This window comes from Mus musculus, chromosome 14 (genome assembly GCF_000001635.26).
Source record: "Mus musculus strain C57BL/6J chromosome 14, GRCm38.p6 C57BL/6J".
Classification (NCBI taxonomy): domain Eukaryota; kingdom Metazoa; phylum Chordata; class Mammalia; order Rodentia; family Muridae; genus Mus; species Mus musculus.
The window spans coordinates 20,432,323-20,455,260 of NC_000080.6; the positions used below are offsets into that span (position 1 = coordinate 20,432,323).

Sequence of the window (22,938 nt, forward strand, 5' to 3'; positions counted from 1 at the left end):
GACAGAGACAAGAACAAAGGCAGTGAATATCTGTCTTATTAGGCAGATGGCTTTATGTTTGCTTGTGAGACAGTTCACTAGTATAGCCCAGCTTGGTTTCAAACTTAGAACCCTTCTATTTCAAGTTCCTGAGACCCTGAATTATAGATGTCCACCACCATGCCTGGCTACGTTACTGATTTTTTTTTAATTATTATTTTGAATCATGTGCATGTCTCTGTGTGGGTTATGTGTATGTCAGTGCAGTGCCTGCGGGTGGCATTGGATGACCTAGATCTGGAACTCCTGGCAGTCGCAAGCTGTCTGATGTGGGTGGCAGAACTGAGCAAGTGTCCCCTGGAAGCAGAGACAGTGCTTGTCATAAGAGCTGAGTCTCCTCTCCAGCCCAGGGAGTTCATTTTTTAAAAACCTTCTTAGGTTTATAGCTTTATAAACATTATTTTTTTAAATGAGAGGCTAATGCAAGAGGACAAGTTTGAGGGCTACACAGCGAGTTCCAGGCCAGTCTGGGATACAGAAAGACACTGTTTCAAAACCAAACAATCCACTGGGGAGGTTTGAGGAGGTGGTGCATGCCTTTAATCTTAACACTGCTAGACAGAAGCCGGAGAGCTGAGGTCAACCTAGCCTCATCTACACAGGGAGACTCCGTCTAAATAAGCTAACACACTGAAAATTGAAATGGTTAATCTCGTCAAGTTGGCAGGACTTTACCAACTCTGGATATATTCCCTAGGATGTTTCTAGACAGGTTTAACTGCACAAGGGAGACCCACACTGACTGAATGTGGTTGGTGGCACTTGGAGAGCTGAGGTCTCTAACTGAATAAGCCTTCATCTGCCTCTGCTCCCTGGCACCATCAGCGTCTCAGCTCCTAACTTCCCACCATGATGCACAAATCAACCTTTTTTCTTCCTGAAGATGCTCTGGGTGAGTATTTTATCATTTTAGCATTAAGTAAGTGATATAAAAATGTTTGAATTCTTTGAACTATAAATGTCGTGTCTATGGCGCTAGAGAGATGGCTCAGTGGTTAAAAGCACTAACTGCTCTTCCAGGGGACCTGTGATCAGTTCCCAGCAACCACACGGTGGCTCACAACCATCTGAAATGGAGATATAATGCCCTCTTCTGGTGTGTCTGAAAACAGCTACAGTGTACTTATAGATAATAAATAAATAAATAAATAAATCTATCATAAATAAATAAATAAATGTCGAGTGAATTATCCCAAAGTTGGCAAACATGTTTATTTTTACTGTGGTTGAGTGGACTTCCAGCTCAGACACAGCTATAAAGTGTCTTTGCTGTACTTACAGCAAGAAAAAAGCTGGTCAAATTGAAAATTGAACTTTTTCCCCTTAGCTCCATGAGAGAATTGAGGTAAAGGGAAAATTGTGACCTGAAATTTGGAGAGGTGGATCAGAGCTGAGATCCACTTTACTGGTAGCAAAGGCAAGTACAGTACCAGGAAAACAAACAAACAAACAAACAAACATCAACTGCAAATTTTACAAATTATTTGAGACTAAGACTTAAAAAATTCCAGGGCACCCAGATATAAGTGATACCTGTTCTAAATGCAGGAGCCATGCGGGAGAAACACCTCCTGCTTCAAGGAGGGGTGGAAAGTAAACGGCTTGCAATGCTCACTGGGGTTGGTTTGTTTGAGGCAGGGTCTCACTATGCAGCCCTGGCTGACCTGGAACCCTGTAGTCCAGGCTGGCCTCAGACTCACAGACTTGAGTTCTACCTCTGCATCCCCAGTGGGGACTAAAGGTGTCCACAGTTTGGAGTGTCTTTCGTGAGAAAGGCTTGCTCTCTAAGGGAAACTACCAGAGCTTTGTGTTCTGAGAAGACAGTCAGCTACACAATTCTACCTCTGCCCAGTTTCCCTACCTCACAAAAGTTTGGGAAGGAGGCAAGAAGAACTATGAACCCTTCTGAGAACAACAGGCTAAGGATCCAAAGCCACTAAAACACACAGAGCCATTCCCACCCCCAAACCTGCGGCCACAGCAACAGGACTCCAGCAGAAGGACAGACTTCAGCTGAGAGCAGCAGCAGAACAGAGTCCCATCCTGAGAGACGCTCTTAGGTTAGCACAAAGACGGCAGGCAAGAGAAGACATTACCCAGGGGCCTGAGGCATGGCTACAACAAATACTCACTGTATCTGGCTCCTGAACAGATCAGGGCCAAACCTCACACAAAAAACCCTAATCCTTGAATTCCTATTTCTTCAACTATAACACCAACATTAAAGAGGGCCAGTGGCTCAATGGGGCCCTCATGGTGGGAGAAAATAGACCCCCAACAGGTTGTCCTCTGATCCCACACATGAGGAAATGGGGCTTCACAAAATTTGATGCAGATGAAATTGAAGGCATGGTAACTCAGAAGCAAGTGTCATCCGTGATGTCTGTGGGGTCAAGTTATCCCCAGCTATGGACCCTGGACACGAGGCAGGCCCTGGCTTGCCCAAAGCTTCTACTGTGCTGTTACCCCCACCAAACATGTTCGCTAGTGAGTCTCATACCCAGTCAAAAACCTCCCTGTGCTCACTACGGCTATCCTGTAAAAGGAGAAATAATGTTTTTTTTCTCAGATAGAAAACCAGCCAGCAGCCCTGACCTGTGGAGAAAGGCTGTACATGTGCATTAATGAGAAGATAAGAAACGCTAAATGTTACAGAGAAGCGAAGTACTGAGTCACAGATTCAAATCCATAGACCATGAGGAAAACACCCAAACATCTCATAAATTAGAACAATTACACCCTTGCCTTATTCTTAAGTGGCCTAATGGACAAGTGTGCGCTCAAACTAATATGAGCAACAGTTTATCCTCAGTAAAATCAAATCCATCAATATGACCAGGTAGGGAACCAGAAGCACACCTCTGAAATACCAGTCCAACTCTTTTTATTACTGTTAATAAGTATTAAACTATTCTGGGGAAAAATGTTTTTAAAAGCCAGAGCCGAGGCCTGTGATGGCAGGCACACTGACACATGCACACACACACATGGTTCCTCATCTGTAACCATCTTACTGTAGCAGAGACAGATATGACTCTACAGTCATTTGTAGAGTACCAAGCCTCCTGTCTCTCCTTAGTAATGATATGCTGATTTGGGCTGGGTGACAATGTATCCAACTAAAACAATGTATTTTCTAGCATCGATTTCATCTAGAGATGACCCATAAGATATAGACAGGGGTTTTTAGTTTACTGGAAGGTTCTTGGAGGGCATGTGGGGCAGGGCAGACAAAACCCCAATAACATCTAAACCACCAGCATGTGCGCTTCTGAACCCACATACACTCCCTTTGACCACTTTCTGGGGCAAGCCAAGGCTCCAGCAAACCCTTTGGATTTAACCTTGCACATTTGAGTGTTTTGCTTGCATGTATGTATGTATGCCACATGCATGCCCAGTGTCTGCAAGGGTCAGAAGATGGCCTCTTCGTATTCCCTGGGACTGAAGTTACAGAAGGCAGTGGGCTACCATATGGATGCCAGGAATCAAACCTGGGCACTCTGCAAGAGTAACAAGTGCTCTTAACTGCTGGGACAGCTCTCTAGCCAAACTCAGGGGCCATGCAGAACTTTGTGCCCATGGGCATGCACTAAGGGGACCTGGCGTGTTAAGTACACACAAGACCATTCCAAGGGAAGGAGTGAAAAGTGTGTTTTTTTGCCAGAAGGGTGGAAAGGACACATTTTCTAGTCTAGTGGCTTCTTCAAAATCCAGAGCCAGCAGCAGACCCTTCTTGTAAATTTGTTTTTCTTAGTCAATCTGTAGAACCTGTCTTTATGGAAGGTGTCACAGGTACTTAACAGTTTCAATGCAGTCACGTCTGATCTGTATTCTGCTTGCTTTGCTCCTCAAAGAGATTTAGGTAATGCTTTGCTGTGCACGTGGGGACTGAGTTGATCTTCACAAGAATAGTTCTCACCAGATTATGTTGTGCTTAAATAAACTAAAAATAAACAACTCCTGAAGTTTGACCCAATACCAGCTGCATGTCTCCATGGCTTCCCTGCCTCATCTCTCTGCTGCCCATGAACACAGTGCATACGCCGCAGAGACATAATGGCAGCAATGCATGCAAGCACGCACTCTAGCAATCTTGACCAATGAGGTAGAGCAAAGGCTGTGCAAATCAGTTCCAGAATTATTTTATGTGAGTGGAAAAGAAATGCTCACCTTGGCGAAGTCTCCAACACTAGGGCTTCTGCTATCAGCAGATAAACAAAATGTTAAGCGGATGCAGACAGAGTGGAAGAGAAAGTTTCAAACGACCTCAACTCAAATGTAAACAGGCTGAAGAAAGAAATCCCCTCCCTGATCCCCGGGGACCCAGGTGGTTGGGGGCAGTCCTTTGCTGTTCCCACCTTGCAACGGCAAAAGGATGGAGGAAGCAGCGGCTTTCCAAATCCCAGACAATCCTCTTCTTCGTGCATTCGGCTTGGTTCCTAAATTCCCTGTCCTGTGAAATAATAAGATGGAAGTTTCTGTTCTCTGTGTGCCGGTTGCATTCTGTCAGTCTGTGAGCGTTCCTGTATATGACGCCCACTGCAACTAACTGCTTCTGTCTATGAGAGAACCTACTGATGCAATGACTGCTGAACGCCAAGTGTTTATGCACATAACCTCAGTCAGTGATTCTCGATTCAGGATGTACATTAAAACCACGGAGGAGCTTTTAAAAAAAAGATTTCCAAGAGAGTGTGTCACTTATTCATTTTTAGTAGAGTCTTGAAAGGAGCTGGGCAGGAGACTGTGTGCATAAATCCATTGCTCGTGACTACAGATGGGATGTAACCAGCTCTCTTAGGACGCCTGTAGTGTCCCTGGCATGACAAACCACATCCTGGATTCTGTGAGCTGAGCACTCCCCTCCTCTCTGAGTTGCTTGGCTCAGAATATTTTGTAGGAAACGAAACCAACAAACCATTGCCACCATCTTAAAAACATTTTCAGGGGCCGCAAACAGCAGTGCATCTCTGTCACCCTAGTTCTGAGGAGGCTGAGGCAGGAAGATGAGTTCAAGGCCAACCTAGGCAAATGTGGAGATGCAGTTCCACTTTTTAAAGAAAAAACAAAACCCTTTACAGATTTTATTTTCAGGTTTTTGTTTTTGTTTTTGTTTTGAGGCAGGATCTCACTATGTAGTCCCAGTTGGCCTGGAACTCACTATGTAGACCAGGATGCACTTAAACACCCAGAGATCTTCTGCCTCCTGAGGGCCAAGATTGAAGGCAAGTGCTCACAACCATCTGTAATGGGATCCAATGCCCTCTTATGGTGTGTCTGAAGACAGCTACAGCATACTCACATAAACAAAATAAATAAACAAATAAATAAATAAATTCAAAATCTTCATTTCAGTAATTATTTTTCTGAATGTTTCTCCTGATGTTCTTCCACTAGTACAAGAATTATTTGCAATCACTTTTCTATCATTTTCTATGCCCTATTTTGAAATAAAAAGAAAAAATTAAACTAAAAAAATCTTGATTGCCACCAGTAAGGGAGTAAGTAAGTAAGTCCAATCAATGTCATATAATATAGAAACCACAAAAAAAAAGGGAGAAAAAATTTTTTATGTACTGATGTGAAAAAAATACCCCAGATAGACTATGAAGTAAAACAAGACAAGCTCTATAATGGCTGTACAAATGACGGGGAAGTATCAAAATACAGTAATGTCTATTGATACACGAGGAAAAACTGACATATTTCCCTGCTCCTGATGTGAGAAAGCATATTCTGTACCTTGTCTAGAAACAAAAACCATACTGTGGAATAAACCAGAAAAGTAGGAGTGGCTTCTTGATATGTTCTAGTTCTGAAAATAATATGACTGAATACTTACCAAAAGTCTGGATTCCCTAAAGAAAAAACATTGTTTTCTTTTTCTTTTTCTTGGATATTTTCTTTACTTACATTTCAAATGTTATCCCCTTCCCCGGACCCCCGTGCCAACCCCCCTATCCCACCCCTCTCCCTGCTTCTATGATGGTGTTCCCTCACCCACCCACACACTGCCAACATTTTTTATTATTATTAAATGTATGTGGGTGCTTTGTCGGCATGTATGTCTGTGCACTGTGTGTGTGTCTGGCGGCCAGGGAAAACAGAAGAGGGTGTCAGATCTACAGGAACTGGATTTACAGATGGTTGTGATCCCCCACGTGGGTGCTGAGAATCGAACCTGGGTCTTTAGGAAGAGCAGCCAGTGCTCTTAACCACTGAGTCATCTCTCCAGCATCAAGAAAAAAAATTAGTAGCCGGGTGTGGTGGCGCACGCCTTTAATCCCAGCACTCGGGAGGCAGAGGCAGGCAGATTTCTGAGTTCGAGGCCAGCCTGGTCTACAAAGTGAGTTCCAGGACAGCCAGGGCCACACAGAGAAACCCTGTCTCGGAAAAACCAAAAAGAAAAAGAAAAAAAATTAGCTGTAAATTTTGCTATAATGGTGTGTGAATATTATTTCACCGCCTTTGGAGTCATCATCAGAAGAAGGAAAGGCATTTTCCCATCAAATAGACTATATAAATGTAGTCACCTAGGAACTTTCTACTGTTTTCTTTTAAATACTTATTTTAGTTTGGTAAGTCAGTCCTTCTGAAATCTAACTCCCTTTCCCTCTTTCCCAGGACTGAGAGACAGGTTCCGTCTCTTAGTCTTCATGTCACTGCACTTCTTCTGTAGGTACAAGAGGCATCTTAGAGGAACCACAGCAGAATAACTACTAAGGTACCAAGAAGGAAAAGAATCAGGAAGAAGATGCATACATGGGAGAGACTTTCACTGTACACTTCTTAACTTTAACTATGTAATCAATTTCTAATTATGTTATTCTTGCTATAGTTTGGAGGCTGACTGTCTCCCACAGACCTCTGTGGTAAAGGCCCCAAGAGTAGTACCACTGGTAGGAATGGAGTCTTTAGGAATGAAGCCTACTGACGGGCTCCTTGGATACAAAACAGAGGGGCCAATCCATCGTGGAGTCAAATTTCCAAATGTGAACCAAAATAACGTTTTCTCTTTATAAGTTGGTTATCTTGAGTATTTCATTATAGTAACAACTGAATAACATACTTATCAACTCAAAAAGAAACAAATGTATATTAAGAGAAAATTGAATACAAAGTACTCTGTTTGCAGAATTAAGTGATATTCGGTTTTGACATGCAGCCAGTTTTGACAAACGGACAGGGATGTGTGTGTGTGTGTGTGTGTGTGTGTGTGTGTGTGTATCAATTTCAGATTCATAAAGGGTTTATAATTTGTTAACACACTGTATTTATCATAAAAACAGGTCTCTCTCACCTCAGGGTGGTTGAGTTCTCCTTCTTCTTCCTCATAGGGACCCCCCACAATGAATTCGTCAGGAATGTTACTAGCTCCTGGAGCTAGAATGTTAGCAATGGGCCATTTTTTAGGCCGGGGAACAGGTTCTTTTTCCCCTCCAAGCTTCAGATTTCCATTCTTGAATATCATAGTGTAGTCCTTCTAAAATAATAAATGCAGATGTGAGGACACTTGGAGAGGGCTTTGGAATGTATAAAAAGTCTGCTTAGAGCTTTTCCCAGCGGAATTCTGGGTATTATTTCCATGATTATCTGGTTCTATATATAGGGGCCCGTGACCCCTATTCTATTTGTGCTAATGTATAACTCTGTGGGTGATAGAAAAGATAATAAAATGCAAATAACTCTCTTAAAAAGTATTTGACTTGTTTCCTTATGTGTGTGTGTGTGTGTGTGTGTGTGTGTGTGTGTGTGTGCACAAGTAAGGAAAACGTATGTGCACAGACAGATGTGTGTGGAGGTTAGATGACCATTTGGGAGCTGGTGTTTTCTCTCCCTCTGTAGGTCCAAGGGATCAAACTCAGGGCATCAGGCTCAGCAGTAAGTAGCTTTGCTCTTTAAGCCATCTCAACAGCTCACAGAAGGGAGAAATAGTAGAAACTTGAAGTTGGGAGCAGAAAAAGGCATGGATTGCCATGTGCAGTTACAGGGTTGTCCTGGATAGAAAAGCGATCATCCAGACTCTCCTCTAAGCCGCCGGCCGGCACAGGCACATTCAGGCTGCGGCAGGAGCAGGAGTACTATATATGTGAAATATGAAGGCATAAATGTAAGACAAAACCAAATGTTAGTTTTTAAGCCTAAAATAAATCTTAGCCATTGGTAGAGTGAGTTTGAATGCAGTCTTGGCAGGGAGGAACACAGCCCAGGGTGCAGGCTTGCTTGAGCCCTTGTGAACACCTGGAAGGAGGGCTTTACCTCTCCGACTGATGGGACCTGCAGACCGACCATGTAGTTCTGCTGAGGCCCTACTGGTATGAAGGACTCGGGCACAGAGTAGGCGGCCTCCAGTGTGACCTTCAGTAGATTGCTCGCTGAGACCTGGGCTGGGGTCAATAAGGGCTCGGCCACAAATACCTTCACATCAAGACTGCATTGCTGTAAGATAAAATAAAATAATAAAATAAAGCAACGCTTATGAAAATTGACATGGGTCTTCATTCTCTTTATTATCGTCTACCACTGCTCAAGATGACGCCAGTTATTTCTAAAGAAGTTGAAGAAAGAGTCAAAAGAAGAGCTGGAGAATCTTGCAGTGAGCTAGAGTCATTTCACAGTGAGGTAAAGCACAAACTCAAATATGGCTAGGAGGGACTGGATGGCTCCCTGCTGGGTGTCCCTGGCTCCCTGCTGGGTGTCCCTAGCAGGCACTTGAGAAATGGGATTGAGGGCTTTTGTTTTGCTAGCCTGTACTTTATGAATATGTGGGGTGTGTGCATATGTGTTCAGGCATGTATGTACCACTGTGAGCACGTGAAGATTAAAGGGCAACCTTGGATATGTTTTCACTTTCCACTGGGATATGAAGGCTCATGTCTGGCTTTCCATGGATTCTAGGAATTTGCAGTTGGGTCCTTACACATAAGCCATCTACATCTCCATCATCTCTATACCTTCATCATCATCATCATCGTTGCTATCATTATACAGGGCCTCACTATGTAGCACTGGTGGGCTTGGAACTCACTATATACGCCAGCCTAGCCTCAGACTCATGGAGATCTACCTGCTTCTGCCTCCCAAGTGCTGGGATTGAAGACACGTATCACCATACTCACTCTTGTATGATTATTTATTATAATTTAAATGTAGTGTTTTATAGTAAGATATTTTCAAGTGTTTTTGTGTGTGTGTGTGTACACGCACACCTAACACTCTCACACACAATACAATAAAAGGTTTAAATATGCATTTACAATTTTAAAATTATATATTTAAAATTATTATTTACTTATATGAATGGGTAGGTGGTCAGAGGGCAACTTATGGGAGTTGGTTTTCTCCCTCTACTATGTAGGTCCCCTGGCACCCAAGTGTGTTTCCCACTGAGCCATCTCACTGGCCCTTTAAATGTGTATTGATTGCTAATAATGTGCTGGTGATGAAGAAGAAGACACTTTCCCTTTCATTATGAAACTCATATTACAGTTTAATGAGTTATGACAAGTCCTGCACAGAATACTGCTGTTGGGAAGCACCAGAGAGGGAGAGGATAACTAATTATTGGGTTGTAGAAGATGAGGAAACAACGCTATCAGATCCTGCTTTCACAGGATATCAAGGAGTCTGTGGCTTGGATCAACAAGGGAAATAAAAAAAAAAAATTCAAGGTCCATCCCATGGCTCCGAGAGGATGGCCTTGTCAGACGTCAGTGGGAGGAGCAGCCCCTGGGCCTAAGGGGGTCGATGCCCCAGTGTAGGGAAATGGCAGGGTGGGCAGACAGGAGTAGGTGGGTGACTGGGGGAGCACCCTCATAGAGGCAGGGGGAGGGGGAGGGATTAGGGGGTTTCCGAAGGGGAGACCAATTTGAAATGTAAATTAAGAAAATATCCAATTAAAAAAATAATAATTCTTGGTCCAAAGAAAAGTTACAGTAAAGGGCTGAAACAGTGTGCCGCCTTCAGGCAGAGGTAAGGGCACAGTTCGGGTTACTGGAACGAAATGCATAGGTGCCGTGAGTCACGTCAATCAACTGGGAGACGGATCTGGACCGTGACGCACACAGTGGATAAGTCCTGAGCCACACTAGGCAGGGAGACGATGTAATCAGATTTGCTTTTAAGTTACTGTGTAAGCAGCGGGAAGGCTGGAGTGGGGGAGGGGGGAGGTCAAGTGCCAAGATTATGCCCAGGACCCGATGAAAGCTGCGGTAAGGAGCATCGAGTAGGGAAACGGAATAAAGGCTCTAATGAGGCTGGACTGGGAGACCGGTCGTCAGGATCCGTGGCTGCCACTTAGATCCTGTCATGTAATTTCATGGATGGGCAAAGCCATGGGCCTGAGACACTAAGAGGAAAGAAAGAGCAAGTTTAGGGGAAGAGCGTGAGTTCAGGGTTAGAATGCTGTGTCTTAGATGTTTATAGGGTGCCACTGCAGAGATTCCAGTGCAGTGCAGTCTCACATTCTGAAATTCAGGACATGGTGTTGGCTGGCACTATTGAATTAGAAGTCTTCAACCAAGCTGGGCAGTGGTGGTGCATGCCTTTAATCCCAGCACTTGGGAGGCAGAGGCAGGTGGATTTCTGAGTTCAAGGCCAGCCTGGTCTACAAAATGAGTTCCAGGACAGCCAGGGCTACACAGAGAAAACCTGTCTCAGAAAACAAAACAAAAAACCAGAGGCAAGCTGCTATGTCTACCCGGGCGGGCAGTATACTGTCATATGTAATTCGGGCAGTATACTGTCATATGTAATTTAACCCACAGGCACATAGCTCAAGAAGCATTTCCAGGGCTGGAGAGATGGCTCAGCAGTTAAGAGCACTGACTGCTCTTCCAGGGGTCCTGAGTTCAATTCCCAGCAACCACGTGGTGGCTCACAACCATCTGTAATGGGATTCGATGCCCTCTTCTGGTGTGTCTGAAGATAGCTACAGTGTGCTCACATATATTAAATAAATAAATATTTAACAACAACAACAACAAGCATTTCCATAGCTAAGCCTTCCATAACATACTTCTGGATGAAGTAGCCAATACTTGCTCTTTGCCTCGTCAGTTCATCACACTGGGTGATAAACCATGGGGTGGGGCTTAGTTTATTTGTCCCTGCTTACCAGAAACCAGCACCATCAGTATTGTGAAAGGAAGTGACCAGTGCATTGCACTCACCTGCCCTGGACCTTATATCTGGACTATGAGGCAGGCTGAAAACACTAAGACTTAAAACTCGGGTTACCTTAGAGCCTGGCAAAGGAGTTTCCAAGGGTGACCCAGGCACAGGGTGTAATGGGACCGTTGTTTCAAATGACTCCTCTCCTGTAAGGTCAAGTTGAGCCAGAGAACAAAGGGTCAGATCAAAGCTGTTATGGCACAGTCATGTCTTCATCTTCCACTAAACTCCTTCAAAGTTAAGGAGGCTGGGTTTCACACATTACGGGGTGTAGGTTTTATGAGTTTTGCTATTTTTTGCTTTTGGATAGAGTATACCTCTGACCTTCTAGTAAAGGAAGAAGATCCACCACAGCTTGGCCAAGAATTAAGGTCTTTTCATCTTTCTGTTTCTTTTCCTTTGGCAAAACTTCAGTCACCGTTACTAGAAAAGTCAAAGCAAAGAAAATGAGAGCATTTCTAACCACTCCACCAGACAACAAAGCCTTGGCAAGCAAAGTCTAAGTTAGAGAAAGTGAATTCTGTCATGGGATGTATAGCGCAATGAAAAGAACGCTTGCTTGAGGCTTCAGATTCCAGGACGGACACCAACAACAGCAGCAGCACAATTATCCCGAAATCCAGGAAGGTGCATCGGGGACTAGTGGGAGCCAGTGGGAAGTCACTTGCTCTGTGACTTCTGAACTTTCTGCCATGAATTACACGGAATAGATAGTACCTCGGAGTCACGCAGAACATATGTGTAAAGGCATGATGCACACAGCTGCTGGCCACAAAGCTACTACTCCTTAGCATCAGAAAGCACCACTGCTTCCTATCATAGTTATCATTAAAGATTAACGACAGAGGTGGTGGAAGAAAGACTTGCAAGTTCAAGGTCAGCCTGGACTAATGGTGAAACTGTGTTTCTTGGAAATTCTTTAGAAATTAACATTTTTAGCTAGGACCTCACGTATCTCAGACTTTCCTCAAACTCACCGTATAGCCAAGGATGACCGTGAACTCCTGATCCTTCCTCCTCCACTTCCTGAGTCCTGGGATTACAGGTGTGCCTACTGTCTTAGTTAGGGTTATCGTGGCTGTGGTGAAACACCATGACCAAAGCAACTTGGGGAGAAAAGTATTTATCTGGCTTACAGTCCACATCACTGTTTATCATCAAAGGAAGTCAGGGCAGGAACCTGGTGGCAGGAGCTGATGCAGAGGCCATGGAGGGGTGCTGCCTACTGGCTTGCTCCTCGTGGCTTGCTTAGCCTGCTTTCTTCTAGAATCCAGGACCATCAGCCCAGGGATGACACCACCCACAATGGACTGGGCCCTCCAATATCAATCACTGATTTAAAAAATACCCTATGAGACCAGCAGTGGTGGTGTGTACTCGGGAGGCAGAGGCAGGAGGATCTATGTGAATTTGAGGCCAGCTTGGTCTACAGAGTAAGTTCCAGGATACACAGACAAACTCTGTCTCAAAAATCAAAAAATGTTCCATAGGTTTTGTTTACAGTGTACAACTCATCTTATGAAGCCCTTTTCTTTTCTTTCCCCTTCCTTTCTTTTTTTTTTTTTTTTAATTTTTTTTAGACAGGGTATCACGCTGATGTCTGGCTGTTCTGGAACTCAGTATATACACCAGACTGGCCTCAAATTCACAGAGATCCACATGCCTTTGCCTTCCAAGTAGAAGCATTTTTTTTTTCATTTTGGTTTTCCAGATATCTGAATACTATATTTTAGGTATTTGAACATTAATTCTTTTCAGTCCAACATTTAATAATGAGAGTCAATTAGATGAGTTTCCTCTTAGTTATCAGTTTTCATTATCTAACTATAGTTCTTTCCCTTTATTGAAGAACCCCCTCCCCCAATGCAATGTATCCCAATTACAGTTCCCTTCTTTCTTAGTTAGGCGTTTATTACTGTGAAGAGACACCAGGACCATAGCAACTCTTATAAAGGCATACATTTTATTGGGGCTGCATTACAGTTTCAGAGGTTTAATCCATCACTGTCATGGCGGGAAACATGGCAGGATTACAGGCAGACATGGTGCTGAAGAAGGCGCTGAGAGTCCTACATCTGGATCAGCAGGCAGCAGGAAGAGACACTGGGCTTGGCTTGAGCTTCTGAATCCTCAAAGCCCACCCCTCTGTGGTGACACACGTCCTCTAACAAGATCACGCCTACCAAGAAGCTGCACATCCTGATTCTTTCAAATAAAGCCACTTCCTTTGATCCTTTGGAGGCCATTTTCATTAAAACCGCCACACCCTCCCATATTTATCCCAGCTTCTCCCCACTTCTGTATCCACCCTGTTTCTGTCTCTCATTAGAAAACAGACTTCCAAGGATACATAATATAATATAATGTACTGTAATATAATATGATGAAATAAAAACTAACACATTGGAATAGAACAAAACAAACAAGCAAAAGGAAAAGAAACCAAGGAAAGGCAAAAGAACCTGATGTAGCTAGAGAAACCCACTTGTTTGCACACCCAACAATCTCATAAAAAAAAAAAAGCAAACCCACTAGACTGGAAGGCATAATGTCTGTGCAAAGGACCTGTAGGGTTAAAAAAATGTAACATAAAAATTAAAATGTTAGAATAATAAAAAGCCCTCATATGATATTATGAGACAATGAATCTCCAAAGATGCCATTGAATACATTTCCTATTGGCCAGCTACCCTGGGCATGCGGCCTACCCTTCAGAGTAGTCAGTTTCCTCAGTGCACACTAGGCAAGTATTCTACCACCTAGTCTTCATGAGACCCTGACTAGCACCCACATAAAACTTGGGAGCCTGTGGCAAGCATATGTGGGTTGAATAAGAATGACCCCCCATTGGCTCATATACTTGAATGCTCACAGAGTGGCATTAGGAGGTGTGGCCTGGTTGGAGGAGGTGTGGCCTGGTTGGAGGAGGTATGGCCTGGTTGGAGGAAGTGTGTCACTGAGAGTGGATTTTGGGGTTTCAAATGCTCAAGCCAGGCCTAGAATCTCTTTCTCTTCCTGCTGCCTCCTGATCTGGATGTAGAACTCTGAGCTCCTTCTCCAGCACCATGTCTGCCTGTGAGCTGCCATACTTTCCACCATGACGACAATGAACTAAATCCTGAATGTAAACAAGCTACAAATAAATGATTTTATATGAGATGCCATGGTTGTGGTTAGGGTAGGGGTGGGGTGGGGGCGGGCAATCTTGACATAGGTAGATTCCTGGAACTAATTGGATAGCCAAGGAGAGACCCTATCTCCAAAGCCAAGGTGAACAGTAATACAGGAAGACACCTAACATTGATCCTTGGCCTCCTCACTCACATATGCACCAAAATACATGTGCGCACAACACACACACATACACAGAAAGAGAGAGGGAGGGAAAGGGGGAGGGGAGAGCAGATTAAAACGAAACAAAGTAAAAGACCTAGCAAACAGTGCAACAAATTACATCAGCTACAAAGACATAAAGTCTACATGGAAACCAGGAAAACACAGACGCAGAAACCACTCATCTTTCCATCTGCCTCACTCCACAGAGACTCTGAATGCTTGTTATGCTACAGATATTTCTAGGAATTGAAAATTTAGCCAGAGAGGCAAATGAAAAATGGCCACTCTTGATGGTGTATATACAAAAGCACAGGTAATACAGGATACCCAGTTAGGCTTGAATGTCAAATAAACAATGGGTGATTTTAAAGCTTGTATCAAGTTCTTTGGGTTTTTCTTCCTTAAAAATCATTTCTCCCTAAAGCCTGGCAATGGTAAGGATTGGGAGGAGGACTGAGGGAGTGGGTGAGCGGGAGCGGGGCGGTGAAGCTGGCACTTCGCCCATCCCCGGGACTCCGCGCTCAGAAGCTCCTTGCAAGGCACTTAGAACCACGAGACTTACAGAATAAAGGCTTGTGGGCGAGGTCATCTAAGGCACCGCCTCCATCTGGGCTGAGGTCAATGTTGCTAGTAAAGTTGTACTTTGCAGTTCCTTCGGGAGAGACAGTGACTTTTGAAGAGTCTCCAAGAACTGTCTGGTTGAATTCTGCACGGACAAAAGTAACTGGGGTGTCTCCTTTGAAGCCTTTCTGTGGGCACAAACATCATGTTACAGTTTCAAATGCCATACATCTTTAAAAAGTGAGAAAAAACTACACAGGGAAATAAAATCCTGCGGCTTTATTGTGCAGGGACTATTAACATTTAGAATATATTTTATGCTTCTGTGAATATATATATATATATATATATATATATATATATATATATATATATATATATTGGTTTTTCAAGACAGGGTTTCTCTGTGTAGCCCTGGCTGTCCTAGAATTCACTCTGTAGACCAGGCTGGCCTCGAACTCGGAAATCTGCCTGCCTCTGCCTCCCAAGTGCTGGGATTAAAGGCGTGCACCACCACTGTCCCGTTAACATGTATATATTTTTATATGTGCATTATTAAACAAACAACTTATTAACTATGCCCTTTTAAACAACAGCTCTGTAAACTTCAGGACATTGAATATTTTCCCATTTTATTATTCACCTAATTCTTAGTGGTTATTAGAGGTCTATTATTTGAGATCCTGAAATGAGATTACTCAGATGGAGAATGCAGGAATAGTTTAGATCCTTTTCAGAAGAAAGGAATTCTAAGTCAGATGGTGTGGCTTGAGCTGTAATTTCAGCAACTAGGAGGTTGAAACTGAAGGATTGCTGTGAATTTGAGGGAGGCTCAGCTAGTGAACCTCTGTCTCAGAAGAAAGGGTAAGGGGGAAGAAATTACATAGCAAAACAGAAATGATTTGTTTAAACCTTGCTAAATTTAGCATTCAAAAGGCCAGGTATTCTATTCTAGACATGCCGCAAGATGACTCGCAGAGTACAGACTACCACCACGGAACACCTTGAGAAGCTCACTCTGCTTAGAGGGAGATTACACAGAACTTTGGTCTTGCCCCACCCCCACCCCCCCAGTCCCCGTGCTCTAAATAGGGACTCTGGGCTTTCAAGAGTCAATTTACCAAATCATATCCATTTGTCACAGTAATGTGCACAATTTTCGTTGTGCTTGACGTCTGGTCCATGTCTGCACTTGGTCAAAGTCTCTCTGGTCTTCTTTGGCCTCTATGAAGATAACAGATGAGTTTGTTTCCTCGTGGACAACATCGTACCCAGGACCACAGGAGCTGCAGACACATTACAGGCTAGCATTGCTTATCCCTGCTTAACCCACTTTTTAGCCCACTCTTTGCCACCTCGGCTGCTGGACAGGAAGTCGCCATAGGCCTGGCTCCACTAATTGATGTTAAAAGTCCCTCAACACATAAGTGGTCCATGAAATGCAAATGATCAGAAGGCAGAGACTGGGACGGCCATCACTCACTGTTCCTTCCACCCACGTTCCCACGTATGGGAGGCTCCCTTCCAAGATTATGTCCCAGGTCTATGGAAACTTGGAACGGCAAAGGCTTAGGTCTCTACATCGATATTTTCAAATACTTTTACAGACAATTTCAAAGCTAAACTGTTGTCCAGGTGTGACAGCATATACCCCTGTAACTTTGACATGCAGGAAGCTGAGGCTGGAGGATTGTGAGTTCTAGGGCAACCTGGTCTACATAGTGAGTTCAAAACCAGTCACCCAGGGCTACACAGACAAACCCTTCCCACCAGATAGATAGATAGATAGATAGATAGATAGATAGATAGATAGATAGATAGATAGACAGACAGACAGATAGATAATAAATGTATGCTTGTTTTGAGACAGGATCTCATATAGCCTAGGCTAGCCCTGTGAAAGTTAGTACTGTCAGCTTGAGAACTCTCTACACTCCTGAAGTTGTGTGCCTGTAGGAGCTAGTTTTGGTCATGCTGAAGTGGAGAGACTGAGCTCCGGTGGGGCTCCACTCCCTCGTCTTGGGGGCTCCACTCCCTGGCCTTGGGCTCCTGTATGAAGAGAGAAAGCCAGCTGAGCACTAGCCGCAGCACACGCTTCTCTTTGATGGCTGACAAGTGTGACTAGGTTCACCACCATGATGGACTGTAACCTGGAACTGTGGGCTAAGAACAAGCCTTTCCACCGTAAGTCACCACTGTCAGAGTATTCTATCACAGTTCAAAGAAAAAACCACAAAAACAAAAAAGAAACTAAGATAGCTAAGGCTGATTTTGAACTCCTAATTTCCCCTACCTCTACCTCCTGGGATTATTTAAGAGTATGCTGTGCTAGGGGTGGAATCCCGGCCTTCAGGGATGCACACTGTGTAAGGACTGCCAAGGGAACCATCCCTCCTCCTCCCCCTGCACGCCTCTCTCTCTCTCTCTCTCTCTCTCTCTCTCTCTCTCTCTCTCTCTCACTCACTCATCTTAAAGATTGGGTTTTCTACTTCAATCCAAAGTGAAATATGATGAGGAAAAGCCTTGCACACCACTGCCAGGAAAGTAAACTAGCACAGCCACTATGAAAATCCATATGGAGGTTCCTCACAAAAGTAATAATGGCAAGTGAGAGACATGGCTGAGGGTGAAGAGCACCGGCTGCTCTTCTGGGAACTCAGGGTCCATCCCAGCACCTACATGGTGGCTCACAACTCTCTGTAAATTCCAGATCCACTGGATCTGATGCCCTCTTCTGACCTCCAAGGACACCAGAGATGTTATGTGGTGCACAGACATACATTCGCGCAAAACACCCATACATATGAAAAAGGAAGAAATAAAATTGTCATATTATCCATCATACACAGAGACATTTGTACCTCATGTCCATTGTATCACTATTCACAAGAACCAAGGTATGGAACCAGCCTGGAAGCTCACAAGACGAATGGAGAAAATATTATATAAGAACCATATACATTAGCCAGATAGTGGTGGCACACTCCTTTAATCCCAGCACGTGGGAGGCAGAGGCAGGAGGATTTCTGAGTTTGAGGCCAGCTTGGTCTACAGAGTGAGGTCCAGGACAATCAGGGCTATACAGAGAAACCCTGTCTTGAGAAGAAAAAAAAAAAGAAGAAGAAATACAAAAAAGAACCATATATATTATATATACAGTAAAGTGTAAAGAATAATGAACTTAGATTCAGAAAGACAAATCTGTGTATTTTCTCTCATATGAAGTATTTATATTTAAATATGTAATATATACATGACAAGAGATAGAAGTGGGTGTGTAGAAGGAGGGTACAAAGGGAGGAGGGATAAAGAAGGATAATGCAAGGGAAAAGAGACAAATACCACATCTTCCCTCCCCTAGGCAGCACCTAGGTTTAAACACACATTACAGGAAAGCAGATGTGGGACTGTTTGGGGTTGAGGGAGGGAAGGGAAGGGAAGAGAAAAGTCAGGCAAATGGGAGAAAGAATCTAAATTAAGTACAAGGACTGAGATATGTAGATCTGTCGTAGATTTGTTTTGTGTGTTTACTGAAAATAAATTTGAAATCTGAAGTAGAACATATCTCTGAGGACCTGTGCATCTGTGCATACTGTGTGCATCCATGTGGGACAGGTAATGCCTTCAGACTTCACAGTCACCATGCCATTTCCCAGTGACTCCCTCAGTCTTGCCCTTGCCTAAAAGCCTGACTTGTCACCCAAATGCTTCCAGGCCCTTTCAGGGCCTCAGTGGCACTGGCAATGTTCTTATCAAGTATGTATTAGGGATCTGTACCATATGAGCTAGCTCATCTGGGTTCCTTGTGCCAAACAAATACACCTTTGAGTCTAAGTGTTTTATTCTAATCCATTCCATTTCTGTCAAAATCATTTAAAACTGCATTAAGTTAGGGACAGGGACAGATGCTGAGGAGATATAAGCCCCCAAGTCTAGTGAGGAAGAGAGATATGTTGATAGACCAAGAGGTGTAAGCTTTGTGGCAGCCAGTCTGACAGATGACTGGGGAGTGGGGAGGGAACTAGCTTTCAATTATGCCTTGGCACACTCTAAAGCCTTCACATATGCCACACAGATAGAAAGAAGAGAGTGAGTTTCAGGCAAGTCTAGTCTGTGGTCTGGCTTAGGGTGCCTCCCTCCCTGCCCCAGCGTATGCATATAATCACTTTGGAACCCTCACATTCACTGTCTTATTCTCTTCTGATCATCTTTCTTAAAGCAGCTACCAAGGCTATTCATTCACTTTGAACATTTCATAGTCGATGAAGATTGTCTCCAACTCAGAAACAGTCGCCGTGGCTGTGAATTCAGCTCGTTCTCTGTCCGGGACATTGGTTTTGTTTACGAGGATGGCGCTGTGGTGGTTTACCTTGCAGTGCTAAGCAGATAAGAGCCTCACGCACGCGGTGCAGACACTTCACAGAACCAGATCCACAGTCCCAGCCGTGGAGACTGGCGACTTTCCTACTGAGTAACTGTGACCTTGCATGAATGCCCAACTATTGTTCTTGCCCTCAACAAGGCGTCCATTTCTAGTCACAGGCTCAGAGGCAGGACAGCTACCAATCGACTTGGGGATAGCATAGAGTAAGGAGATGGGACTGGATCCAGCTCTGGATGAAGCCGGATCTTGGGCACAGCTGGGCTGAGCGAGAACTTCAACCTGGTCTTAGCTGTAGGGAAAGAGCTCAGAATCCTAGAAAAAAAGATCTGGGGAGTGGGAGCAACAGCTTCACCTATAGCCCCTAAAAGGGAGTTACTGGCTTACCTGAGGCAGACGCTGGTTTTCTGTAACTATAGCAACCAGCTAGCTCTCGCGAGAACTTGTTTTTTCCCCACCTCAAAGAAGGAGGTTGCAAATTTGGCTTGTGCTCTGAAAACCACGCCCCTTGGGTGTTTCTCCTTTGCAAGTTTGGGTTAAAATGTAGCTTTCCACCTTTCAAATCTTTTTCCTTTACGATTAATTTCATTATCCACAAAAAATAGAATGATAAAATTAAAAGGAACTTTAAGGAAAGAAACCTTAGATGTCTCCAAAAAAAAAAAAAGTCTTTACTAAACAACTCCCATTTTAGCAGGGTGCCCTGGCCCTTGTCTCTAGTTCTAGCTACTTGGGAGTCCGAGGCAAAAAAGGATTGCTTAAGGATTGCTTGAGTGGGTGTTTGAGGCTATACTGGGCAATATAAAAATCGTCTGCCCTTGAAAAGTAAACTAGTAATTTAGATCTTTTCTCAAAATACCTGTACCTTAAATGCTGACTCTTGGATCTGTAGACGGTTCAGCAGTTAGGAGACCTTACACTCTTCCAGCGGGCCCAATCTCAACTCCCAGTACACAAGGGGCAACTCCAGCCCCAAGTGGTCCAGTGCCGCCTTCTGGTGTGAGTGTCAGTGCTTGCAAAGGGAAGAAACAAAAATAAATCTTAAAAAAAAAAAAAGTTGATTCTCAACTTGGTATGCATAGCAAGTTCCAGGCCAGATAGGGCCACATAGCCAAGTTCTTCCTGTGTTTGCAAAGCACACTCTACACCGCTAAGTTTGGCCCCCAGCAATGGCCATATCTAATAATATAATCAGAAGTATATGTACAAGGTCTAAGCAATTGCTATCAAAATCGTAACTGACAGGCTGGTGTGACAGGCCACAAGAGTGTGACGTGCTCTGGCAGAGGCCCAAGCCTGGTTCACAGCACCCACGCTGGGTGGCTCAGAAGTGACTCTAGTTCTAGGGGACCCCCAGGTCACCTGATGCCTCTAGTCTTCACGGCCACCTGCATCCATGTGCATATACCACACAAAGACACATATTCACACACATAATTCAAAACATAAGTCTTTAAAATAAACACTACTGACTTTGTCAGAAATTAAGAGGATTCACACTTCCCTATTTCATAATGTCCTATAGAAGGATTGGCCTATAAAGTATTAAGGAACAAGGACAGATAATACAGGCCAAAGGAAACGAATCAAGAGTGACAAGTACACACCTAACAATCCTGACCAACAGATTTGAACAAGATGGCCAAGACAACCCAAGGAGGTAAAGAGCACGCAGGTCGACCAAGTCCAGCTCGGTGAACCAATTCACTTATTCAGTCTTACTTGCAGGGACGCAGACAACTCAGGCGCTCGCTATGGAGCAGTGGGGATCTGAGATCAAGGCACAAGAGGGCATGTGAAGCTGAGCGCGTGTCCGCCATCCCTGCAAATTACATCAGGATGGGAAGTAGGGACTGGGGACTCTTGAAGATCAAGTCAGAGAGGTGGCATGCAGAGCAGTTGAGAAGGGACCATCTCAAAACAAGGTTGTGCTCTGACCTCTACACACTGTGGTATATATGGCACTTCATGAATGCATATGTAACAACGCTCACGTGAATGTATGTGTACGCACACACAAAACTGTGGTATGTAAATACATAACAAAATATTCAGTCTTTGAAGAAGGAAATCCTACCCACTTCCCTCCATTTACCACAATGCAGGTGAGCCAGGTGTGGTGATGCACACCTTCAGTCCCAGCACTGTGGAGGCGATAGCAGACAGAGCTGGAGGCTAGCTTGGTCTATACAACAAGTTTCAGGCCAGTCAGGGCTCCAATGTAATACCCTGTCTCAAAACAGACAAGCACAAGAACAAAGGAACAATACTAAAATGCAGATGAACCACGAACTTGAGGAACTAAATACGCTAGGCATTTATAGTGCGAGTATATAGACTCGTATTAACAAAATAGGACTCGTATTAACAGAGCAATGATGGTTGCTGGGACAAAGCTCATAAAAATGGGAGTTGTTCAAGAGAACAAACTTTCAACTCTTAAGTTCTAGAGAAGTGGCCACTACAATTTACAACAATGTAGCACCCCACACTTGAAACATGAACTGTAGATAGACCCTAAGTTTACTCCCTGTCTGTCTCTCTCAAATATGTGACAGTTTAAACTTGATTGTGAAAAACATTACACAAGTTTAGTTCTATCAAAGACTATACTGTGTACTTAAATATAAGCAAATTTAAAATTTGTCATTTACATGTCAGTTAAGCCCCAGGGCTGGACATGGCAGTATATGCCTATGCCTGGCACTTGAAAGGCTTAAGACAGGAAGATTCCAAATTCAAAGCCAGCTACTAACTCTGAAACAAGACTATCTTTAAAAAACAAAATACACAGGGCTGGAGAGATGGCTCAGTGGTTAAGAGCACTGACTGCTCTTCCAGAGGACCTGAGTTCAATTCCCAGCAACCACGCGATGGCTCATATGGTGCTTCATAATCATCTATAATGAGAGCTGATGTCCTCTTCTTGTGTGTCTGAAGACAGCTACAGTGTACTCATATAAATATAATAAATCTTTAAAAAACAACCACCACCAAAATACACAACCGAGGAGCTGGAAAGCTGGCATTGTGATTAAGATCACTGCTTGATCTTCCAGAGGACCTAGGTTCAAGTTCCAGTACTCACATGGCAGCTCACAACCATCTCTATCTCTATTTTGAGGATATCTAATGCCCTCTTCTGGATTCTTCGGGCACCAGGCATGCATGGTACACAGACATACATATAGGCAAAAGATTATATCCATAAAAATAAGTTTGTTTTTAAAAAAAACATACATGGGGGCTGGTGAGATGGCTCAGTGGGTAAGAGCACCCAACTGCTCTTCTGAAGGTCCAGAGTTCAAATCCCAGCAACCACATGGTGGCTTACAACCATCTGTAACAAGATCTGACGCCCTCTTCTGGAGTGTCTGAAGACAGCTACGGTGTACTTACATATAATAAATAAATAAATCTTTAAAAAAAAAAACATACAAATTACT

At 43.8% G+C, this 22,938-nt stretch overlaps 1 protein-coding gene across 4 annotated transcripts in view; it reads right to left on the bottom strand.

Moving 5' to 3' along the window:
* The window catches only part of Cfap70 (cilia and flagella associated protein 70), a 58,075-nt gene extending 38,133 nt beyond the window's left edge, over positions 1-19,942 (bottom strand). For 2 of the 4 annotated variants that reach the window (NM_001163638.1, NM_001163639.1), the window contains exons 1-8: positions 19,880-19,903; positions 16,233-16,397; positions 15,113-15,299; positions 11,539-11,637; positions 11,281-11,360; positions 8,302-8,481; positions 7,343-7,525; positions 4,401-4,495 (exon numbers count right to left, since the gene is read on the bottom strand). In NM_001163638.1, coding sequence (NP_001157110.1) covers positions 4,401-4,495; positions 7,343-7,525; positions 8,302-8,481; positions 11,281-11,360; positions 11,539-11,637; positions 15,113-15,299; positions 16,233-16,295 — 887 coding nt within the window. In that variant the 5' untranslated portion in view covers positions 16,296-16,397; positions 19,880-19,903. Of the gene's footprint in view, positions 1-4,400; positions 4,496-7,342; positions 7,526-8,301; positions 8,482-11,280; positions 11,361-11,538; positions 11,638-15,112; positions 15,300-16,232; positions 16,398-19,879 lie in introns of all 4 variants that reach the window. The other 2 variants (NM_029698.1, XM_006519684.1) reach the window with 2 other exon arrangements.
* Between the last annotated feature and the right edge of the window lie 2,996 nt (positions 19,943-22,938).